The sequence below is a fragment of the Coregonus clupeaformis genome, chromosome 15 (genome assembly GCF_020615455.1).
Source record: "Coregonus clupeaformis isolate EN_2021a chromosome 15, ASM2061545v1, whole genome shotgun sequence".
Classification (NCBI taxonomy): Eukaryota; Metazoa; Chordata; class Actinopteri; order Salmoniformes; family Salmonidae; genus Coregonus; species Coregonus clupeaformis.
This window is the reverse complement of record NC_059206.1, coordinates 20,755,149-20,780,188: the sequence shown is the minus strand read 5'-3', so window position 1 is coordinate 20,780,188 and position 25,040 is coordinate 20,755,149. Positions and strand designations below refer to the sequence as shown.

At 41.5% G+C, this 25,040-nt stretch overlaps 1 protein-coding gene across 2 annotated transcripts in view; it reads left to right on the top strand.

The window, feature by feature from the left end:
* Window positions 1-1,175: 1,175 nt before the first annotated feature.
* Window positions 1,176-25,040, top strand: part of LOC121582251 (sodium- and chloride-dependent glycine transporter 2-like) — a 68,809-nt gene continuing 44,944 nt past the window's right edge. Inside the window, exons 1-11 of one of the 2 annotated variants that reach the window (XM_041897925.1) lie at window positions 1,176-1,436; window positions 2,491-2,970; window positions 4,273-4,420; window positions 5,330-5,461; window positions 5,645-5,818; window positions 7,084-7,234; window positions 7,709-7,841; window positions 9,051-9,185; window positions 9,314-9,417; window positions 20,312-20,436; window positions 20,758-20,870. In XM_041897925.1, the coding sequence (XP_041753859.1) occupies window positions 1,434-1,436; window positions 2,491-2,970; window positions 4,273-4,420; window positions 5,330-5,461; window positions 5,645-5,818; window positions 7,084-7,234; window positions 7,709-7,841; window positions 9,051-9,185; window positions 9,314-9,417; window positions 20,312-20,436; window positions 20,758-20,870 (1,698 nt within the window). In that variant the 5' untranslated portion in view covers window positions 1,176-1,433. Of the gene's footprint in view, window positions 1,437-2,007; window positions 2,298-2,490; window positions 2,971-4,272; window positions 4,421-5,329; window positions 5,462-5,644; window positions 5,819-7,083; window positions 7,235-7,708; window positions 7,842-9,050; window positions 9,186-9,313; window positions 9,418-20,311; window positions 20,437-20,757; window positions 20,871-25,040 lie in introns of those variants that run through there. The other variant, XM_041897926.2, reaches the window with a different exon arrangement.

Below are 25,040 nucleotides of genomic sequence, written 5' to 3'. Positions count from 1 at the left end.
ATTATCTCACATTTAATAAGGCACGCAGGCTACAGTGAAGAGCTCATTTAAAGACACTGCGAGGTCGGTGGACCGTTTCTGCTGGGTTGTGTGTTATTCTGACTATTTCTGTATCTTTCTCAAGGGTTTGGGTTGGTTGCGTAACAGCTGTCTAAATAACAACAAAATAGGATGCTCATGAGATTTTTTGCGCACGAGAATGAACCAATTTTGAATTAGGGCTACATTTCGTTAATAAGGAAGAGAAATCTGAACAATGCCGTGCGCAATGCAGTATTTTAGGGCAGGCTATTTGTGGTGCTGGGAAAGTTCCAAAGCCTCCAGCGTAGCGCCATACCTCAATGGGCACGTGTTAAAAAAAGTGTCCTTCTTGGGTAAGAGATTAACAAATGAGTAGCTTCATTCGTTTCGTGAAGACCTCGCCCACTTTTTTCTACACTTGATCAGGGCTTGTCTCGGTGACGCACACAGAAACGTATAGCCCTATATCGCATGTGTGCTTAAATTCCTTGAAGCGTAGTAAAGCCTATATATAGCCTGGAGGCTTTAAAAAAAATACTTTGCAGTAGTCTGCAGTTTTTTGTCACACTTCACACATATTTGTACAAGGGAAATGGTGTAAATAATTGTTATGGTGGATATTTATAATCTTTGTTAAATATACAGTTTAGCCCAAACTGTATAGCCTGTGAAAAACATTTACTGACACAGGCTTTATGGAAACGAAAAATCTGCTTTTAATATTGATAATCATATGTCGTAGCCTATATAATTCTACGTGATCCTAATATTAAAATGTAGGCTAAATAAGTTATATATGATACAAGATGTTAAGCTACATGTCCAGTGTTTTCAACATATTACTTTCTTAAGAAATGTTCAATAGCATAAACGCAAAGTAGGCATATTTACAACACAATAGACTAGCAAAAATAGAAACAATCTAACGAAATAGTTTCCCCATCAATGTAATCCTCTCCCACGAATGGTTCATTTTCTCTCACGAATTGCAGTGCTGCATGCATTCTTCCTCCCCAAAATGTATGTAGGCCTACATGCAAATTCTCCCTAGCGCGTGTGTACTTACACATCCCCTAGAGAAAAGTGTATTATTAATCAGCTGGTGAATGAGTCAGTCCAAACACGTACACACTGAGCGGCATGTGCGTGGACAACATGCGCTCGTTTCGGCGTGTCTTCGACCCGGTGTCGCTTTAAAAATCAGAATCCAAGGCCAATGATTTATCAAACTCTTATTATCAAGAAAATGTCAAGCGAAGGGCACCTTGCTCCGCACTGACGCAAACCCGATCTTTCCCACTGAGGTATAGAAAGCTTTGCACTAAGCACGGCCAAATCCAGTCCTACTTCCAGTTCTCTTTACAGCTGTTTTTCAGCCTTTCAGCGTCAGCACGTCTTAAGCCTCTTCACAAATGGTGAGTAGGCTACATACTTTCTTTATTTTCTTTATTCTACATTACATTTGTCATACAATTATCTTATTTATCTAAATGGTTGAAGCAGCCTAACTTCGTTTTGTGGAAATATTTTAATGTATTAAATCTGCATGCTTGATAATGGGTTGTAGTCAGTAGCAGAGTTGTGCGCTGTCCATGGTGCAGAAATCCAGCTGCATAGCGCTGCTCCACACACGAAAACTTTTCACAACTCGCATTCACATGGCAATCTCTGAGCAAAATATGCATTCAGTTCAATCGAAAAATACTTGTTTCGTTCGATCTTTTCCATTCAAGGACTTCAAGTAGGGTTATTTTTTATTGAATGTATTTGTTTTCTTTTTAAGAGAAACGAAATCAGATAATGTCATTTTTATAGCCAAATGCAAGGTGCTAGATAAAACACGCAGAAACGGTATCTCTTTTTTTTTTACTTCAACCTAAATGTAGCATGTTTGTGTTTAGAAATCCCGTGCTCTCTTATGTTGCTTTGATTCCTCTTGGTTAGGCTATATATGCGGAGATAGTAATTTGTATTTCTGCACGCCCGGGTCCTCTCAGAGCTGTAGCTTGATGCCGGTGATCATACATGCCTGCCAGGGAGAGGGGAGCTGTCAAGAGCCCGGCAGCTTGTCTATTGCCCATAAAAATCAGTGGCTGTGTGGAGCTGAATGACATGGGGGAAATGGGGCGTAAAATTAAAGAATCTCGCAGTAAAGGCGAACAGGAGAAGCAAACCCCCGCAGACTGTGATCTGAAGCCCGGAGCAGCGGAGCCAAAACATGCGACAAAGGGCTTTTAAAATACTGCTGAAACACCCACCACTGCTGCATTTTTATTGTAGGTGATTAGCCTATTTGTTTGATTTGAAAATAATAGCGCTAAAATAATCTCATTCTCAATTCATAGCCTATTAGTGTTAACACTGACCTGGTAAATACATCTTAAAGTGTTTCTGTTTGTATAGCCTTTTATATGATTTTTTACCCCTTGTCTTGTGTGCTGAGCTTCATCTGTAAATGACATGTTGCAGGATTTCTCCGACCAGAGAGAGATGACCAAACAGCCGGCCAATGCTCCTACCGGTTTTAACCCGTTGCACCAGCCCGAGGGAGCGGTGGGAGTTTCAGCAAATAACCCGGATAATGCCCTTAACCAAACGTCCGCCGCTTACCCGGCCCCTCAGCCAGCACCATCTAACGAGAGCAAAACTTTCTGTCCCACGGAAAATAAACCGGGAGAACCGGGAGAAGTCAGTAAAGTCTATGGGACTTTTAAAAACGCCGCTCCGGCGGTGCCTGGATCCGTGGCTACGAACTCGGCCTTCTGTAAGGATTCTACCAGCTCAGCTGGTGGTTCTGCTGCCCGGGGTATCCCTGTCCAGTACGGGGACCCGCTTAGGGCCACCGGGGAGCAAAACAATGCATCGGGCAACTGGACCACCATGAGCCAGACCACCATCATTCTGGGCGCAGATGGCAACACGTCTGTTCAGCCCGGCGCCGTGACGGGGGTAAGTGGGCTCAAACGAATTGTTTCTATACGGGGTGGATCGCCCAATCAACCGGGGTCAGGAGAGCTTAGAGGAGGGTTTCTGGACTACAAGACGAACCGCGGTTTGGAGTGAATGGTGATCTATATGACATGCAACCTGTATTGCCTATTAGGATAGAGAATTGGATGTGGTGTTTTCGGGTCTTTCACTGATAAGGAAGCCGAGGTGGGGGTGACGTTGCGGCTGAGGAGAAGTTGTAATTACGGTCCCATGGGACTCCTTCTGAGATTGTCCAGCACTGGAGACTGCTGCTGAGGGGTGATTTGAGAATATGAGCTATATAGCCTATTCAAGTGAGTTTCCATTTGCGATGGCCAGATGCAGTGACCAGAGGTTGCAATTGGCTATGAATCAGGGTTAGAATTCACCAATATAATAGTTTCGAAGAATTCCCAGTTATTGTGGGAAATGATCAAAATATAGAACGAAAAAGGTAGGCTATCTATTTCGATTTTCTGACCCTCTGCCTTTGGCTAGAATAGGCTACCTATTTGATTCAATTATGTCAACAAAAGTTGGTCTAAAACGTCATCCTGAAAGTGCTGAATGGACAGAATCTTCCCACTGCAGTGAGATAAAGGAATAGGCCTACTGTAAGATGGTTGTTTGTGTATCAGCATACAGTAATGGTATATCCCCCGCACTGCGCTGCTCCGTGTGTCAGGTATAGCTAGAAAGAGGGATAGAAATCCCGCATCATGCTCTCTCGGGATTGGTCTCGGTAAACCCATGACAGCGCTTGGTAATGGGTTACATAAGGCTGCGGACTCTGCCCATTGTTCCAATCCCCGCGAGGGCATTCCTCGCCACTCTCCTCTTCTCTCTCTCCCCTCCTCTCACTCGGGTCTCCTCTCCCGCCCGCGCGCCTGCCTGACAGTGTTCCATTGATAAGCTTGGTCTCGTCTCCCTCTACCCCTCTTGGCGCGGAATCAGAAATGAGGACATTTGAATTATCTGTATTTATGAATATTCATATGAATTTGTCCTGTCATATTTTAAAATGCTCGCATCAATCAAATAGTGTTATTCCCGTGATTATTATGTGTGTTGAAGCGGGCTGTATTTGTATTTTCTGACTGTTGCAAATAGCCTATACTTCTGGCTAATTTGATAGATCAAAAAACTAAACGAATCCTTCGCCCAGTAAGGCAGGGGGTTTGGGATCTGATACGTTTTAATGATAGGCTATACTAAATTGAAGTCCAATATGGTTATTTAATGTACATGAAACCTAGCACTAAAATCCACTGTTTTCCCCAGGAGGAAGACGAGGACGAGAGTGGAGATGAGAATAAGGCCAGGGGAAACTGGACTAATAAATTGGATTTCATCCTGTCCATGGTTGGCTATGCCGTGGGACTGGGAAACGTGTGGAGGTTTCCATACCTTGCCTTCCAAAATGGTGGAGGTAAGGAGCGTGTTGAGTTGAGAATGTACCTGCACTGCAAATGTCACTAAAGTTGTAAATGCACAAGCACCTAAATGCGGAAAATAAATAACACTTATCACAAAACGGATCAGTGTTATTTGACTTAGATATTCCATTGCTCCACAATGACATCACGCATAATTGATATGAACGAAATTGACGATTAAATTAAATTCGAGGAACATAATTGGAGTAAGTAGACATAATTGTGTTTTTATCCTGGATGATTTGTATTTTTGTTTTGCCATTGTTTAAACAACAGTATGCTTAATGTATTTTAACATTGTCAAACGAAAATACATTACTTTAATTCATTCACTTGCTAGGATATATGATTGGAGTTGAAATTAGTGTCGAAAAACATATTCTTCACTTTCCTTTTTGTTTGCTTTTTCTTCTCTAAAGGAATGGGCGACTTTTTATGATACGTTTTCCAAACAGTTATAGAAAGCGTCTAGCTAACATATTATTTTTCAGCGTCTAGGAGACTAGTCTTTTTCGTGGATTTTAGTTAAATTATTTAGGCTTTATGATTGATAATCACTTCTGTAAATAAAATATTATTTATATTATTTTATTATTATTACTTGGCCTATCTTCTTTTCAGTTTAGTTTGGTCTACACTCTATACATTATTATATTCTAGCTATCTAATACAACTAATTAGGCTACATGCAAGGGAAGCAAATAAGTATAACCCATATAGATATGTCACATTTATTTCATTATTACCTGCCATACATAATCTCTTTATTTCATGAGAAAGGCAGTCGAATTAATTCTGTTATAGCCTTCTTTTTACATCATGTAAGCCAAGTTTGAGGAATCTCTTTTCACTTGTACCTGTGCGCTACTTTGAAATGCTGCCCCGTTTCCCTGTGTATATAGGTGCTTTTTTGATTCCCTACCTGATAATGTTGTGCCTCGCCGGGATCCCTATATTTTTATTGGAGGTTTCCCTGGGTCAGTTTGCCAGCCAGGGCCCGGTGTCCGTGTGGAAAGCCATCCCGGCTCTGCAAGGTAAACTGCGCATATACAGGCTGCGATCCAAACTCATAAAGTAACATATTTAAAACGTGTAACATACACTACCTTCAGAAAAAATGATAACTACCTATTATGATATAATATAATTACTTTTGATCAAGCTCCTCTGCCTGCTTAAGAGTAATTTATATATTTCGTCTCATTTATTTATTTTAGGTTGCGGGATTGCCATGTTGATAATATCTGTCTTGATAGCCATATACTATAACATTATAATGTGCTGGACACTGTACTACCTGTTCGCTTCGTTGAAGGGCTCACTGCCTTGGGCTAACTGTAAGAACGAGTGGAACACGTTTGACTGTAAGGACAAAGACATGCTTCTCTTAGGTAAGACCACAATGCGCCAGAACGCACACACACTCTCATGCATGCGCACACACATACTCACCATTGCGCAATGCGCAACGCACCCATCAGCTAAGGTCCCTGTCTGTAACCTGCCCTATAGTGTAGAGTGACCGGCTATTCTAAGCATTGTTTTCTAGTTTCATATACATCAAAAAGTGCTGCTTTTGCTTACTAGGTTTATTATATTGATTTGTATATTTCTTCTGTGGGTCTGAAGTTATTTTTTCAACTGTGTGTAGGCTTTTCTGATTATATCTTTATTCTACTCTAAACATATCATGAGCAAAAAGCAGTTATACAAAATATGAATTTTCAATAAGGTGTAGGCTAAGTAGACAAATTCGTTTTGCACTGTTGCAATTATGATTCATTGTTTTTTTAGGGTTGCATTGGGTTACAATAATGTTTTTTTAAAAGATCAATCGCTAAAAGAAAGGCTCGCAGTATGACCGGAATATTTACTCCCAGTTGCAAGGAAAAAATCGAAATTTGATTAAGAAAATGCCATTTTTGTCTATTGCATTTGAGTGAATTCAGCACAAAAGTTGCTTGCTTGACACATTTACTGTAGTGGAGTTGCTGCAGTGCCGCAGTGTGCGCCAGACCGCCCTCTCTTGGTCATAGTAAGAGTTACAGTAACTGTACTCTCCCTGGTCTCTCTCCTCTGTATCCTTGTGTAGAATGTATGCTGTGTCAACCCGTAGCTTTCATTGGTAATACAACAAACGTATGATGATTATACAAAGCGAAATTAGATCTACTCTTTGTCAAACGTGCTGAACGTTTCAACGTTTATTCTAAGCGTAAAATACATTTGATATCATCTGAAAAAATATTGGGGAAAAGGTTATTTCATAATTTTCTTTTTTTTTAACAGTTTTGTTACAAGAAAAATAACCATTACACATATAAAACATGCTTCATCCATACAGTGGGTGAATGGCTTTCATCTGAGAATAGAGGACATTTCCTGTAATGGGTATAAAGTACAGTAATATGTAAAGTACGGTAAAGCATGGCAGAGATCACTGTTTTCGGTGTATGAACCAGTGAGCTGGGCAAGTATCTATTCTACATTATACCCACCACCTGAGAAAACTGTGAGAGTTGATACAGTTTTAAGACATATTATAAAGATGTCTGTCTGTCCCTGTTGAGATGTATTTTTTTCTCTGATTCGATACAGTGTATGTAAACCTGTCTGTCTGTCCTTGTTGACATATGTTGGTTTCTGGTTGTGACAGACACGTGTATCCTTCATGATAAAAACTTCACCTCTATAAAGAACAGCTCGTTCTGTCTGTCGGCTCAAGCCATTGGAAACCTGACCAAACTGGTTAACATGACCTATCCGGATAACAAAACTTATGTCAGCCCCAGCGAGGAGTACTTCAAGTAAGTCAAATCAACATTTATTTGTCATATGCACAGGATATAGTGTAGTGTACACAGCTCTCATCGCAAACAATACAGCAGCTAAAAAAGTATTCAATACAAATATTGTAAAAAAAAATATATTTAAAAAATCTAACTTTCATCAGAGTTACAGAGAGGTTCTATGTTTGAAGTAGGCCTGCTGGTTGATGATGCTTGTGATTTGTCATACTATACTATAAATGTTGGTTTCCTTTCTAACAGAATTAGGCCACAGTTATTGGGCTGTATAGACACAGTTGTTTCCCGCTATTGATTGATATGTTGGAATAATAAATGTCAGATCTGAAATAACAGTTTTATGTGACTGGGAAATAACTCTCTCTCTCTCTCTCTCTCTCTCTCTCTCTCTCTCTCTCTCTCTCTCTCTCTCTCTCTCTCTCTCTCTCTCTCTCTCTCTCTCTCTCTCTCTCTCTCCTCCCCCCCCTCCCATAGGTACAATGTCTTACACATCTCCAAAGGGATAGAGTACCCTGGAGACATCCGCTGGCCCCTCGCAGGCTGCCTGTTGCTGGCCTGGTTGATAGTCTACCTCTCCCTGGCCAAAGGAATCAAGTCATCAGGGAAAGTAAGAGAAATCTCTCTCTCTTCCCCCTTTCACTCGCTATCTGCTCATGTGGTACCTCCTTTAGCCACCAGGGAGTGGACTTGTATAATTTCCCCCTGTGAAATTTACATTTTCGTTTACATTTACGTCATTTAGCGACTTACAAATTGGTGCATTCAACTTATGATTGCCAGTGGGACAACCACTTTTTTTATGGGGGGGGGGGAGGATTACTTTTATACTATTCCAGGTATTCCTTAAAGAGGTAGGGTTTCAAGTGTCTCCGGAAGGTGGTCAGTGACTCCGCTGTCCTGGCGTCGTGGGGGAACTTATTCCACCATTGGGGTGCCAGAGCAGCGAATAGCTTTGACTGGGCTGAGCGGGAACTGTGCTTCCGTAGAGATAGGGGGGCTAGCAGGCCAGAGGTGGATGAACGTAGTGCCCTCGTTTGGGTGTGATCAGAGCCTGAAGGTAAGGAGGTGCCGTTCCGCTCACAGCTCCGTAGGCAAGCACCATGGTCTTGTAGTAGATGCGAGCCTCAACTGGAAGCCAGTGGAGTGTGCGGAGGAGCGGGGTGACATGAGAGAACTTGGGAAGGTTGAACACCAGACGGGCTGCAGCGTTCTGGATAAGTTGTAGGGGTTTAATGGCACAGGCAGGGAGCCCAGCCAACAGCGAGTTGCAGTAATCCAGAAGGGAGATGACAAGTGCCTGGATTAGGACCTGTGCTGCTTTCTGTGTAAGGTAGGGTCGTACTCTGTGAATGTTGTAGAGCATGAACCTGCAGGATCGGGTCACCGCTTTGATGTTAGCGGAGAACGACAGGGTGTTGTCCAGGGTCACGCCAAGGTTATTTGCACTCTGGGAGGAGGACACAATGGAGTTTTCAACCATGATGGCGAGATCATGGAGCAGGCAGTCCTTCCCCGGGAGGAAGAGCATCTCCGTCTTGCGGAGGTTCAGCTTGAGGTGGTGATCCGACATCCACACTGATATGTCTGCCAGACATGCAGAGATGCAATTTGCCACCTGGTTATCAGAAGGGGGAAAGGAGAAATTTAATTGTGAAATCCCAGAACCATAAAAAAAAAAAGTGTGTCGTTCTGTGAATTCTTATGTAATGTTGCCCACTAGTGGGTTTGTTCTTGAACTAAAAGTGTTAAATCAGTGCACTTATCACACAACCTGCTTACTCTCCCTTTGTTTCGCTCTCCCTCTCCCCTCTCCTAGGTGGTGTATTTCACAGCTACGTTCCCCTATGTGGTTCTGGTCATTCTGTTGTTCAGAGGAGTGACCCTCCCAGGGGCTGGTGACGGCATCCTCTACTTCATCACACCAAAGTGGGAGAAACTCAATGATGCTAAGGTATACATACACACACGTAAGTGCGCACAGGCACACAAATAGATTCACACACACATGCGTGCACACACACATTTCTCTGCCCATCCCTCTCTCTAACAGTGAGTGTGAATTTGTGTGTGTTACTCTAGGTGTGGAAGGATGCTGCCACCCAGATCTTCTTCTCTCTGTCAGCAGCCTGGGGAGGCCTCATCACACTGTCCTCTTACAACAAGTTCCATAACAACTGCTACAGGTAAGCACTTCTCACTGTGCTGCTTAACAGCCTCACTTCCTTCCATATACGACCGCCACTGGGAGTTATCTCGAATCCTCTGTCTCGTAATCACACGTGACCGCCCTCTTGACAACATCTTAGCCAGCTGCGCCACCGTAAAGCTAGCAACTCAATCGTGCGGGTAGAGACATTTCAAACTGAGGAGTGAGGTTACCAATCCAAATCCGTTACATACGGGTAAATAAGAAGTTGTATCACATTTTTACATTTTACATTTTCGTCATTTAGCAGACGCTCTTATCCAGAGCAACTTACAAATTGGTGCATTCACCTTATGATAGCCAGTGGGACAACCACTTTACAATAGTATTTATTTATTATTATAATTTTTATTTTTTTGGGAGGTGGGGTGAGGGGGTGTAGAAGGATTACTTTATCCTATCCCAGGTATTCCTTAAAGAGGTGGGGTTTTAAGTGTCTCCGGAAGGTGGTGAGTTTCTCCGCTGTCCTGGCGTCGTGAGGGAGCTTGTTCCACCATTGGGGTGCCACAGCAGCGAACAGTTTTGACTGGGCTGAGCGGGAACTGTGCTTCCGCAGAGGTAGGGGGGCCAGCAGGCCAGAGGTGGATGAACGCAATGCCCTTGTTTGGGTGTAGGGACTGATCAGAGCCTGAAGGTACGGAGGTGCCGTTCCCCTCACAGCTCCGTAGGCAAGCACCATGGTCTTGTAGCAGATGCGATATTCACAATATTACGTTTTCCATGGCAAAAATAAAACACGATGCAGACTCAAATTGCTGTAATCACAGCAACCTGCTTGATGTAACATACTGTGTTATGTAGCTTTGAAAGTAAACACGTGACTCTATGACAACATACGGTTGTTTTAGCAATGGTCGTCAAAATGTATAAAAGGTCAAAAGTACAGTTCTGATAAATGTAACAGCTGTATGATGGAGTAAGATACTCAACACTTTTTGAATTTTGAAAATCTATCAAATGTTGACTGCACATAAACCATTATATAATTACATCAGAGTGATAATATATATATATATATATATATATATATATATATATATATATACAGTGGGGGAAAAAAGTATTTAGTCAGCCACCAATTGTGCATGTTCTCCCACTTAAAAAGATGAGAGAGGCCTGTAATTTTCATCATAGGTACACGTCAACTATGACAGACAAATTGAGAAAAAAAAATTCAGAAAATCACATTGTAGGATTTTTAATGAATTTATTTGCAAATTATGGTGGAAAATAAGTATTTGGTCACCTACAAACAACCAAGATTTCTGGCTCTCACAGACCTGTAACTTCTTCTTTAAGAGGCTCCTCTGTCCTCCACTCGTTACCTGTATTAATGGCACCTGTTTGAACTTGTTATCAGTATAAAAGACACCTGTCCACAACCTCAAACAGTCACACTCCAAACTCCACTATGGCCAAGACCAAAGAGCTGTCAAAGGACACCAGAAACAAAATTGTAGACCTGCACCAGGCTGGGAAGACTGAATCTGCAATAGGTAAGCAGCTTGGTTTGAAGAAATCAACTGTGGGAGCAATTATTAGGAAATGGAAGACATACAAGACCACTGATAATCTCCCTCGATCTGAGGCTCCACGCAAGATCTCACCCCGTGGGGTCAAAATGATCACAAGAATGGTGAGCAAAAATCCCAGAACCACACGGGGGGACCTAGTGAATGACCTGCAGAGAGCTGGGACCAAAGTAACAAAGCCTACCATCAGTAACACACTACGCCGCCAGGGACTCAAATCCTGCAGTGCCAGACGTGTCCCCCTGCTTAAGCCAGTACATGTCCAGGCCCGTCTGAAGTTTGCTAGAGTGCATTTGGATGATCCAGAAGAGGATTGGGAGAATGTCATATGGTCAGATGAAACCAAAATAGAACTTTTTGGTAAAAACTCAAGTCGTCGTGTTTGGAGGACAAAGAATGCTGAGTTGCATCCAAATAACACCATACCTACTGTGAAGCATGGGGGTGGAAACATCATGCTTTGGGGGTGTTTTTCTGCAAAGGGACCAGGACGACTGATCCGTGTAAAGGAAAGAATGAATGGGGCCATGTATCGTGAGATTTTGAGTGAAAACCTCCTTCCATCAGCAAGGGCATTGAAGATGAAACGTGGCTGGGTCTTTCAGCATGACAATGATCCCAAACACACCGCCCGGGCAACGAAGGAGTGGCTTCGTAAGAAGCATTTCAAGGTCCTGGAGTGGCCTAGCCAGTCTCCAGATCTCAACCCCATAGAAAATCTTTGGAGGGAGTTGAAAGTCTGTGTTGCCCAGCGACAGCCCCAAAACATCACTGCTCTAGAGGAGATCTGCATGGAGGAATGGGCCAAAATACCAGCAACAGTGTGTGAAAACCTTGTGAAGACTTACAGAAAACGTTTGACCTGTGTCATTGCCAACAAAGGGTATATAACAAAGTATTGAGAAACTTTTGTTATTGACCAAATACTTATTTCCCACCATAATTTGCAAATAAATTCATTAAAAATCCTACAATGTGATTTTCTGGAATTTTTTTTCTCATTTTGTCTGTCATAGTTGACGTGTACCTATGATGAAAATTACAGGCCTCTCTCATCTTTTTAAGTGGGAGAACTTGCACATTTGGTGGCTGACTAAATACTTTTTTCCCCCACTGTATATAGGGCTTTCCTTTATTTTTTTTACAATTTTATACATTGTAGAATAATAGTGAAGACATCAAAACTATGAAATAACACATATGGAATCATGTATTAAATAAAAAAATGTTAAACAAATCAAAATATATTTTATATTTGAGATTCTTCAAATAGCCTTGATGACAGCTTTGCACACTCTTGGCATTCTCTCAACCAGCTTCACGTGGAATGCTTTTCCAACAGTCTTGAAGGAGTTCCCACATATGCTGAGCACTTGTTGGCTGCTTTTCCTTCACTCTGCGGTCCAACTCATCCCAAACCATCTCAATTGGGTTGAGGTTGGGTGATTGTGGAGGCCAGGTAATCTGATGCACCATTCCAACACTCTCCTTCTTGGTCAAATAGCTCTTACACAGCCTGGAGGTGTATTGGGTCATTGTCCTGTTGAAAAACAAGCTAGTATTGCTGCAGAATGCTGTGGTAGTCATGCTGGTTAAGTGTGTCTTGAATTCTAAATAAATCACTGACAGTGTCACCAGCAAAGCACCCCCACACCATCACACCTCCTCCTTCGTGCTTCACGGTGTGAACCACACTTGCGGAGATAATCCGTTCACCTACTCTGCGTCTCACAAAGACACGGTGGTTGGAACCAAAAATCTCAAATTTGGACTCATCAGACCAAAGGACAGATTTCCACCAGTCTAATGTCCATTGCTCATGTTTCTTGGCACAAGGAAGTCTCTTCTTCTTATTGCTGTCCTTTAGTAGTGGTTTCTTTGCAGCAATTCGACCATGAAGGCCTGACTCACGCAGTCTCCTCTGAACGGTTGATGTTGAGAAGTGTCTGTTACTTGAACTCTGTGAAGCATTTATTTAGGCAGGTAACTCTAATTAAATTATCCTCTGCAGCAGAGGTAACTCTAGGTCTTCCATTCCTGTGGCAGTCCTCATGAGAGCTGATTGTCTCAAACGCATTAAGAAGGAAAGGAGTTCCACAAATGTACTTTTAAGAGGGCACACCTGTTAATTGAAATGCATTACAGGTGACTACCTCATGAAGCTGGTTGAGAGAATGCCAAGAGTGTGCAAAGCTGTCATCAAGGCAAAGGGTGGCTATTTGAAGAATCTCAAAAAATAAAGTATATTTGGATTTTTAAACACTTTTTGGGTTACTACATGATTCAATATGTGTTATTTCATAGTTTGGATGTCTTCACTATTATTCTACAATGTAAAAATAGTAAAAATAAAGAAAAACCCTTGAGTGTTAAACAAATCAAAATATATTTTATATTTCAAATAACCACCCTTTGCCTTGATGACAGCTTTGCACACTCTTGGCATTCTCTCATTTACTCAAGTGTTTCCATTATTTTGGCAATTACCTGTATCTTATCCTGCTGGCAAGGTTTGTAGACTTTAGAAAAGAAAGCAATAACTAAATGTACTGAATAAGACTCACATTCCATTCAGTCTTTTACCCAGAGTTTAGCAGAGATGCAGAGAAGCATATTACATTTATTTAAAAAAAGAACCACCTGTCAGGAGGATACAGACAGCTCAATAGGTATGCTTAGATATGCAGAAAAATATACATATTTTTTACATAGAATTAAGCATACTGATTATGGCTCTAGATTGCAGGAAAAAGCTGTTTCAGGTTTTTGAAAATATAAAATCCTCTATGCCCCCTTAGATTGTTTGTTTGCATGACGTCCCTAATTGTGCACCTCAAGAGTCTGGAGGTGTTTCTGTACTGCATGTGCAATAGCAGAGTTTGCTAAATGAAAGACCACCCGAGTGATACAAATCATCAGTTATTAATATTTAATTTGGAAGGCTTTATGGAAAAGACTGTTTCAGCATCACTAACTGGCTACACAAAGTGGTAGACACAGGGATTCCCATGCCGTTACGTCTTCAGAAAGTGTCAAGAAATACAAATAACTAATGCATTCTTTAATATTCTTTAATATTCTTTACATGTAGGCTTTGGATTGAACGAATCTGCACTCGCTTTTTTCTCTAGGGCACTCGGAAACAACTGCACAGTGAAGCCTATCATTACAATAATTATTATCTGGGTGATGTTTTTCCTGGTCGCACTGGTGCTCCCAAAATAAAATGTCAGGTTGCACAGCAAAATATCTAGGAGCATATGCCACCAAAATGGCCGCTCTTTAGAGCCATGTTTACATCCCTTATTTACGGAAGTGTTTCCTTTATTTTGTCAGTTACCTGTATGTAGGGTAAATTGCCACAGTAGAGTTGCCGTGGTAAAAGAGTAATTACTTTACGAAATTATTGTGAAATACATAACTTGGCCATGGTCTGTTCAAATAATAGATTTTATTGTTACTGATGATAATACTCAGAGGGAAAAAATATCTTGACAAATGTTGGCAGCAACCAGGACTCAAATTGAACATCAACATAAAGACGATGAAAATATGTATTTTAAGGACGTTGAAAATACAGATTATACGGACGTTGAAAGACGTCTTTCAGTTCTAAGTGAAAGTTGAAAAGACATTTAGCAGACATTGAAAATACCTCTTTCTTTGGTCATTGTTCCTATGGACAAATTTTATTAATATAGAAAAATGGAGATATCAGTATGGAATATTTATTAGGCTGCCTGACTGAAGGTAACTGTCCCGTTCCACCTCCGTCCCACCCTCGTCCCACCCCCTGGAAGCATCTTCCCCAGAGCTAAAGCACTGATTTTGAAAACAGCTGGAGTATCCATGGTGACACAATAGTCAATAGAACTGGATGAGCTAGCCACAAAAGGCTTCCTGATTGGATTCAAAGTGCCCAAGAATGTCAAGGTAACCTGCCTAAAATCGCCCTGTAGCACTCATATCTATAGCCATGTAATGCTTTGAAACGCTGGTTTGGCTCACATCATCACCATCATCCCAGACAACTTGGACCCACTCCAATTTGCATACCACCCCAACAGATCCACAGATGATGGAATCTGTATTGCACTCCACACTGCCCTCTCCCACCTGGACAAGAGGAACACCTATGTGAGAAAGCTGTTCATTGACTATAGCTCAGCATTCAACACCATAGTGCCCTCCAAGCTCATCACCAAGCTCAGGATCCTGGGACTGAACACATCCCTCTGCAACTGGATCCTGGACTTCCTGATGGGCCACCCCCAGGCGGGAAAGGGTAGGCAACAACACATCCGCCTTGCTGACCATCAACACTGGGGCCCCTCAGGAGTGTGTGCTCAGTGCCCTCATGTACTCCCTGTTCACCCACGACTATGTGGCCAGCACGACTCCAACACCATCATTAAGTTTGCTGATGACACGACGGTGGGAGGACTGATCACCGACGACGATGAGGTAGGCTGTGATGAGACCTGGCAGTGTGGTGCCAGGACAACAATCTCTCCCTCAACGTCAGCAAGACATAGGAGCTTCAAGTTCCTCGGTGTCCACATCACTAAGGAACATGGTCCACACACACCCACACAGTTGTGAAGAGGGCACGACAGCGCATCTTTCCCCTCAGGAAGCTGAAAAGATTTGGCATGGGCTCTCAGATCCTCAAAAAGTTATACAGCTGCACCATTGAGAGCATCTTCACTGGCTGCATCACCTCTTGGTATGGCCACTGCAAGGCATCTGACTGCAAGGCGCTACAGTACAACCCAGTATATCACTGGGGCCAAGCTCCCTGCCATCCAGGATCCCTATACCAGGCGATGTCAAAGGAAGGCCCAAAAAATGGTCAATGACTCCAGCCAACCAAGCCATAGACTGCTCTCTCTGACCCTTTTTTGCAATAACTCTCTTGCTCTAACTCTATGCACACACACTGGACTCTACCTACCCACACACACACACACACACACACACACACACAGGCACACACACATACACACACACACACACACACACACACAGACACACACTACAAACGCCCACAGACACATAACATGCGCACACATGCATACTGACTCCATACACACACACACACACACACACACACACACCACTTCTCGTGAATCTGCTGAGCCTTTGTGACTCCTACCATCCTGACTGTACGTATTTGTGTCCGATCTATACAGAATGGGGTTTACATATTCACAGGCTTGCTAGCACGCACACTCACTCACTCACTCACTCACTCACTCACTCACTCACTCACTCACTCACAGATGCACACATACAGAGACACAGATGCGTGCACACACACACACACACCACGCTGCTGCTACGGTCTATTATCTGTCCTGTTGCCTAGTCACTTTACCCCTACCTATATGTACATAGCTACCTCAATGACCTTGTACCTCTGCACATCGACTCGGTACTGGTGCTACCTGTATATATACAGTGCTTTTAGAAAGTATTTATACCCCTTGACTTATTCCTCATTTTGTTGTGTCACAGCCTGAATTCAAAATTCATTAAATAAATAAAAAATCTAACCCATCTACATATAATGACAAAGTGAAAATATGTTTTGTATATATATTTTTGTATGTATTGAAAATGAAACATAGTAATATCTAATTTACATAAGTATTCACACCCCTCTGTCAATACTTTGTAGAAGCACCTTTCTGAGTAAGTCTCTAAGAGCTTTCCACACCTGGATTGTGCAACATTTGCCCATTATTTTTTTCAAAATTCTTCAAGCTCTGTCAAATTGGTTGTTGATCATGGCAAGACAACCATTTTCAGATCTTGCTATAGATTTTCAAGTAGACTTCAATCAAAACTGTAACTCGGCCACTCAGGAACATTCACTGTCTTTTGGTAAGCAGCTCCAGTGTAGATTATTGCAAACAGGATGGATGAAAGGTGAATTCATCCAGTGGAGTAAAAATACTTTAAAGGACTACTTAATTAGTTTTGGGGGGTATCTGTACTTTACTTTACTATTTATATTTTTGACAACTTTTACTTTTACTTCACTACATTCCTAAAGAAAATAATGTACTTTTTACTCCGTACATTTTCCCTGACACCCAAAAGTACTCGTTACATTTTGAATGCTTAGTAGGACAGGAAAATGGTCAAATTCACGCACGTATCAAGAGAACATACCTGGTCATCCCTACTGCCGCTGATATGGCGGACTCACTAAACACACATGCTTCGTTTGTAAACGATGTCTGAGTGTTGGAGTGTGCCCCTAGGAATCCGTGTATTTAAAAAACAAGAAAATGGTGCCGTCTAGTTTGCTTAATATAAGGAATTTGAAATGATTTATACTTTTACTTTTACTTTTGATACTTAAGTATATTTTAGCAATCACATTTACTTTTGATACTTAAGTATATTTAAAACCAAACACTTTTAGGCTTTTACTCAAGTTGTATTTTACTGGGTGACTTTCAATTTTACTTGAGTAATTTTCTATTAAGGTATCTTTACTTTTACTCAAGTATGACAAGTGGGTACTTTTTCCACCCCTGAATTCATCTCCCAGTGTCTGGTGGAAAGCAGACTGAACCAGGTTTCCTCTAGGATTTTGCCTGTGCTTCGCTGCATTCCGTTTCCGTTTCTTTTTTTTACCTGAAAAACTCCCCAATCCTTAACGATTCCAAGCATACCCATAACATGATGCAGCCACCACTATGCTTGAAAATATGGAGAGTGGTACTCAGTAATGTGTTGGATTGGATTAGATTTGCCCCAAACATAACACTTTGTATTCAGGACAAAAAGTCAATTGTTTTGCCAAATTTTTTGCAGTATTACTTTAGTGCCTTGTTGCAAACCGAATGCATGTTTTGGAATGTTTTAATTCTGTACAGGCCTCCTTCTTTTCACTCTGTCAATAGTAACTACAATGTTGATCCATACTCAGTTTTCTCCTATCACAGCCATTAAACTTTGTAATTGTTTTAAAGTCACCATTGGCCTCATTGTAAAATCCCTGATCGGTTTCCTTCCTCTCCGGCAATGGAGTTAGGAAGGACATCTGTATCTTTGTAGTGACTGGGTGTATTGATAGTGTAATTAATAACTTCACCATGGTCAAAGGGATATTAAATGTCTGCAAATTTCTTTTTACCAATCTACCAACTGCATTGGAAAACCTCCCTTGTCTTTGTGGTTGAATCTGTGTTTGAAATTCACTGCTCGACTGAGGGACCTAACAGATAATTGTATGTGTGGGGTACAGAGATAATGTAGTCATTCAAAAATCATGTTAAACACTTATATTGCACACAGTCCATGCAACTTATTATGTGACTTGTTAAGCACATTTTTACTCCTGAACTTATTTAGGCTCGCTATAACAAAGGGGTTGAATACTTATTGACTCAAGACATTTCACACAATTTTTTTTATTTTTTTTATTTTTTTATTTGAAAAACATAATTCCACTTTGACATTATGGTCTATTGTGTGTTGGCCAGTGCAAAAAAAAACAATCTCAATTCAATCAATTTTTAATTCAGGCTGTAACACAACAAAATGTGGAATAAGTCAAGGGGTGTGAATACTTTCTGAAGGCACTGTACATGTTATTCTTTCTTGTTTTTGTTATTCGTTATTCACTCTGTATTTATGCCACAATATATATATATATTTTTTTTTTTACATTTTAGTCATTTTAGCAGACGCTCTTATCCAGAGCGACTTACAGTTAGTGAGTGCATACCTTCTTTTTTTTCATACTGGCCCCCCGTGGGAAACGAACCCACAACCCTGGCGTTGCAAGCGCCATGCTCTACCAACTGAGCTACACTCTGCATTGTTGGAAAAATACCCTTAAGTAAGCATTTCACTGTTAGTCTACACCTGTTTTTTATGAAGCTGTTGATTCCCTTACTGTCGGGCAGACAGTATCGGAGCATGAGGTCTGATACCAACAAGCTCAGAGACAGTTTCTATCTACAAGCCTGTTGAACAAGACTGTTGAACACTTGAAATGGACCGACCACCTGCACTGACTCTCCGCACCTTAGCACACATGCACACACCCACACAGATAACACTCATCCACACACACACACACACACACACACACACACACACACACACACACACACACACACACACACACACACACACACACACACACACACACACACACACACACACTAATTCTAACCTTAACCCTAAACCCCCCCAGTTGGACTTCTGGTCCCCACAAGTATAGTTAAACACGTCCACACACACTACACACACATCACAACTGCTGCTACCAGACTCTTATTATGATTGCTAAATATTGCACAATTTAAACACTTGCCCCCAATCCCCCTTCCCCCAAACACGTGTAAATATTTGACTATAGATTGTGCCTTCCTGTTTTATACTTATGCTAAAATGTTTATTCTATTCTACTGAGCCATTTACTTTATGGTTGTATCCTTATCTTTTATTATTTCTTATTGTTGTTGCATTGTCGAGAAGGAACCTACAAATAAGCATTTCATTGGACGGTGTATACCATGTGTATCCCCTACATACGACACCTTACTTGAAACTAGTTTGAGCAGTTATAACAGACGTTTGCACGATTGTAAAATCAACGATTGTACAAGCAAGAGTTGGAATATTCATTGATTTTCTTTTTAAATAAATCTATCCAGCAACAATTCTGTGACAAGTGAATTTACACCTCACAAAAACAGGGAAATAACTGCTGGAAAAGGGGGAATCCTCAGGTGGGCGGGATATGCACGTTGCTAGCTGTTTTTTTTTCTTCAAACATACGTTTGTCATCATGAAAATCTGCCTGCTTCATGTTTTGTTTCTTGCCATGATAGTTTGAGTGTTGTGATACTGAGTACCGTGACAATACCACAAATATAAATAAGAAGTAAAACTGCTACTAGCAGAGACTAGCACAGTATAATATCTCCCTTGGTATGAGGCCATAGTATTCTCACTAGAGGGAACTGTTGAACCTCTCCACAAATGTTCTGCATTTGGATAAGACTGTACAGAAGATAGTTAATTAATTTATTCAGACATTTATTCAATATCACACATGGCAATTGTCGATAGATATGCAAAATAAGACATAATTGAACAAAACCAGGTACCAACTCCTGTAAAACACTTAGAACATCCTTAGGTTATGTTATTTAAAAGTTTTGTCATTTTGACACATAATAACAATTACCAACATATAGCCACTCACTTGAGTGTGATAATACTCCAAAAACATTCCAAGTTCTCCAATACTGTAAGTGTTACTGCCCTGTAACATTTACATCCCTTTCTCGCCCCTCTTCTCTTGTTTAGGGACACCATCATAGTGTGCATAGTTAACAGTGCCACCAGTATATTTGCTGGGTTCGTCATCTTCTCCGTCATTGGATTCATGGCCCATGAACTGAAGGTGCCCATTGAGAAGGTGGCAGATGAAGGTAAATTACATATTCATATAGGATCATATAGGGATCATGAAGCATCCAGACCTGGGTTCAAATGGTTGAAAAATCAAAATACAGATAGAGTATTTGAAATGATTTGACACCCAGGTCTGGTAGGATCAGATAGTGTATGACCATAGATAGATAGACAGATAGAAAGATATCTACAGAGATAGAGAGTGGCTTGGCCAATACTGAAGTTTAATAGTACTGTTCGATATGCACACAACCCAAGTCAGAGCAGGTATTTGTTTTTGTTCAGTATTCATTGGCACTTTTGGCTCTCTGAGTATCAATCTGATTTAACACTCTCAGGTCCAGGCATAGCGTTCGTGGTGTACCCGGAGGCTCTGACCAGACTTCCACTCTCTCCGTTCTGGGCCATCATCTTCTTCCTCATGCTGCTGACCCTCGGCCTGGATACCATGGTAACCAACCTTCACTGTGTGTGTGTCTGTGTGTGTAGGGCCCTATAAAATCTGTTGTATTTTTTTGTCAAATTCCGTTTAGTTTTTTTCCACAAATTACGTTTTCTCTGTTTTGTTTTTGAAGGTTTGTTTTTCCCGTTTTTTTTCAGGTTTCCGCTCTCAAAATCACACTTTATTCATAGAAAAACAACAGAATTTGAATTTTTTATCAACAAGAATGCTTCAACCACATCAGGCGACCACTTTTAAGGTCTGGAATAAATCTGAGAGATTTTCATTTTTGGGTGTAGATACAAGTGTGCAAAGCAAGAGGCTTGATTGGTTAGCAGTGTTTCTGGAGCACACGTGATTGCAGAGTTTGCTAAACAAATCGCCACTGGATTGTTACAAATAATCATGATATCATTCTGCCAGGTAGGCATAGGCTACATTGCAGTTAACATTTAATTGAGAAGGTTTTTGGGAAAGCCTTTCCATCTACCCAGAAGACGGTTATCATTATTAGCATAATCTCTAACGGCTACACAAAGTATTAGATAAACGCACACACACAGATAGGGGCAATAGAGCTAGGTAGGGGACTGCCCCACCTCTACAATGGCAGGGGAAACATGCACTGTAGGTGTGCGTGTGTGTGTGTGTGTGTGGCAACAAAATGGATTCCATGTTTCATACATGTTGGTTATGGGGGGTGGAGGAGGTGAGGTAACTGCTCTGAAGTGTGAAACTTGCTGTGAACTGGTGACAAACAATTTACATACAGTGGGGCAAAAAAGTATTTAGTCAGCCACCAATTGTGCAAGTTCTCCCACTTAAAAGGATGAGAGAGGCCTGTAATTTTCATCATAGGTACATGTCAACTATGACAGACAAAATGAGGAAAAAAAATCCAGAAAATCACATTGTAGGATTTTTTATGAATTTATTTGCAAATTATGGTGGAAAATAAGTATTTGGTCAATAACAAAAGTTTCTCAATACTTTGTTATATACCCCTTGTTGGCAATGACACAGGTCAAACGTTTTCTGTAAGTCTTCACAAGGTTTTCACACACTGTTGCTGGTATTTTGGCCCATTCCTCCATGCAGATATCCTCTAGAGCAGTGATGTTTTGGGGCTGTCGCTGGGCAACACGGACTTTCAACTCCCTCCAAAGATTTTCTATGGGGTTGAGATCTGGAGACTGGCTAGGCCACTCCAGGACCTTGAAATGCTTCTTACGAAGCCACTCCTTCGTGTGTTTGGGATCATTGTCATGCTAAAAGACCCAGCCACGTTTAATCTTCAATGCCCTTGCTGATGGAAGGAGGTTTTCACTCAAAATCTCACGATACATGGCCCCATTCATTCTTTCCTTTACACGGATCAGTCGTCCTGGTCCCTTTGCAGAAAAACAGCCCCAAAGCATGAAGTTTCCACCCCCATGCTTCACAGTAGGTATGGTGTTCTTTGGAGGCAACTCAGCATTCTTTGTCCTCCAAACACGATGAGTTGAGTTTTTACCAAAAAGTTATATTTTGGTTTCATCTGACCATATGACATTCTCCCAATCCTCTTCTGGATCATCCAAATGCACTCTAGCAAACTTCAGACGGGCCTGGACATGTACTGGCTTAAGCAGGGGGACACGTCTGGCAATGCAGGATTTGAGTCCCTGGCGGAGTAGTGTGTTACTGATGTTAGGCTTTGTTACTTTGGTCCCAGCTCTCTGCAGGTCATTCACTAGGTCCCCCCGTGTGGTTCTGGGATTTTTGCTCACCGTTCTTGTGATCATTTTGACCCCACGGGGTGAGATCTTGCGTGGAGCCCCAGATCGAGGGAGATTATCAGTGGTCTTGTATGTCTTCCATTTCCTAATAATTGCTCCCACAGTTGATTTCTTCAAACCAAGCTGCTTACCTATTGCAGATTCAGTCTTCCCAGCCTGGTGCAGGTCTACAATTTTGTTTCTGGTGTCCTTTGACAGCTCTTTGGTCTTGACCATAGTGGAGTTTGGAGTGTGACTGTTTGAGGTTGTGGACAGGTGTCTTTTATACTGATAACAAGTTCAAACAGGTGCCATTAATACAGGTAACGAGTGGAGGACAGAGGAGCCTCTTAAAGAAGAAGTTACAGGTCTGTGAGAGCCAGAAATCTTGCTTGTTTGTAGGTGACCAAATACTTATTTTCCACCATAATTTGCAAATAAATTCATTAAAAATCCTACAATGTGATTTTCTGGAATTTTTTTTCTCAATTTGTCTGTCATAGTTGACGTGTACATATGATGAAAATGACAGGCCTCTCTCATCTTTTTAAGTGGGAGAACTTGCACAATTGGTGGCTGACTAAATACTTTTTTTCCCCACTGTATGTGGTATATTTAAATGCCATATGAATCCAATCCATTATTATTTGACTGTATGTAGCCCACTGTGTCTGTTTTGAGAGAGAGAGAGAGAGAGAGAGAGAGAGAGAGAGAGAGAGAGAGAGAGAGAGAGAGAGAGAGAGAGAGAGAGAGAGAGAGAGAGAGAGAGAGAGAGAGAGAGAGAGAGAGAGAGAGAGAGAGAGAGAGAGAGAGAGAGAGAGAGAGAGAGAGAGAAAACAAGAGGACCAGTGGAGAGATGAATAGAGAGAGAAAGAATGAGTGTAGAAGGGGAGATATTTAGGATGGGAAGAAGAAGAGAAGTGAGAAGGGGATCCACTTCTGCCCTCATCAACAACTGCCTCTGCGGGGTGTGAACGCTCTAATTGGTGGGATCAGTGGCACATGTGGTTTCACTTTGTGTGTGATGGTGGTGATTTTTTTGTGTGTACTTGTGTGTTTAGTGCGTATATTATCGTGTGTTTGTATGCATGTGTCCCTGCTGTTCCATAAGGTGTATTTGTATCTGTTTTTTAAATCTAATTTTACTGCTTGCATGAGTTACTTGATGTGGAATATATTTCCATGTAGTCATGGCTCTATGTAGTACTGTGCGCCTCCCATAGTCTGTTCTGGACTTGGGGACTGTGAAGAGACCTCTGGTGGCATGTCTTGTGGGGTATGCATGGGGTGTCTGAGATGTGTGCCAGTAGTTCAAACAGACAGCTCGTGCATTCAACATGTCAATACCTCTCACAAATACAAGTAGTGATGAAGTCAATCTCTCCTCCACTGAGCCAGGAGATTGACATGCATGTTAGTAATGTTAGCTCTCTGTGGACATCCAAGGGCCAGCTGTGCTGCCCTGTTCTGAGCCAATTGCAATTTTCCTAAGTCCCTCTTTGTGGCACCTGACCACACGACTGAACAGTAGTCCAGGTGCGACAAAACTATGGCCTGTAGGACCTGCCTTGTTGATAGTGCTGTTAAGAAGGTAGAGCAGCACTTTATTATGGACAGACTTCTCCCCATCCTAGCTACTGTTGGATCAATATGTTTTGACCATGACAGTTTACAATCCAGGATTACTCCAAGCAGTTTAGTCTCCTCAACTTGCTCAATTACCACATTATTCATTACAAGATTTAGTTGCGGTTCAGGGTTTAGTGAATGATTTGTCCCAAATACAATGCTTTTAGTTTTTGAAATATTTAGGACTAACTTATTGCTTGCCACCCATTCTGAAACTAACTGCAGCTCTTTGTTAAGTGTTGCAGTCATTTCAGTCACTGTGGTAGCTGATGTGTATAGTGTTGAGTCATCAGCATATATAGACACACTGGCTTTACTCAAAGCCAGTGGCATGTCGTTAGTCAAGATTTAAAAAAGTATGGGGTCTGATTCTACCTGGATTTTGTTGGAGAGGCTTCCATTAAAGAACACCCTCTGTGTTCTGTTAGACAGGTAACTCTTTATCCACAATATAGCAGGGGGTGTAAAGCCATAACACATACATTGATCGATAATGTCAAAAGCCAAAAGTCTAACAAAACAGCCCCCACAATCTTTTGATCATCAATTTCTCTCAGCCAATCATCAGTAATTTGTGTAAGTGCTGTGCTTGTTGAATGTCCTTCCCTATAAGTGTGCTGAAAGTCTGTTGTCAATTTGTTTACTTTAAAATAGCATTGTATCTGGTCAAACACCCAAAAGTTTACAAAGGGTTCGTAACAAGCTGATTGGTCGGCTATTTGAGCCAGTTAAGGGGGCTTTACTATCCTTAGGTAGGGGAATAACTTTTGCTTCCCTCCAGGCCTGAGGAAAC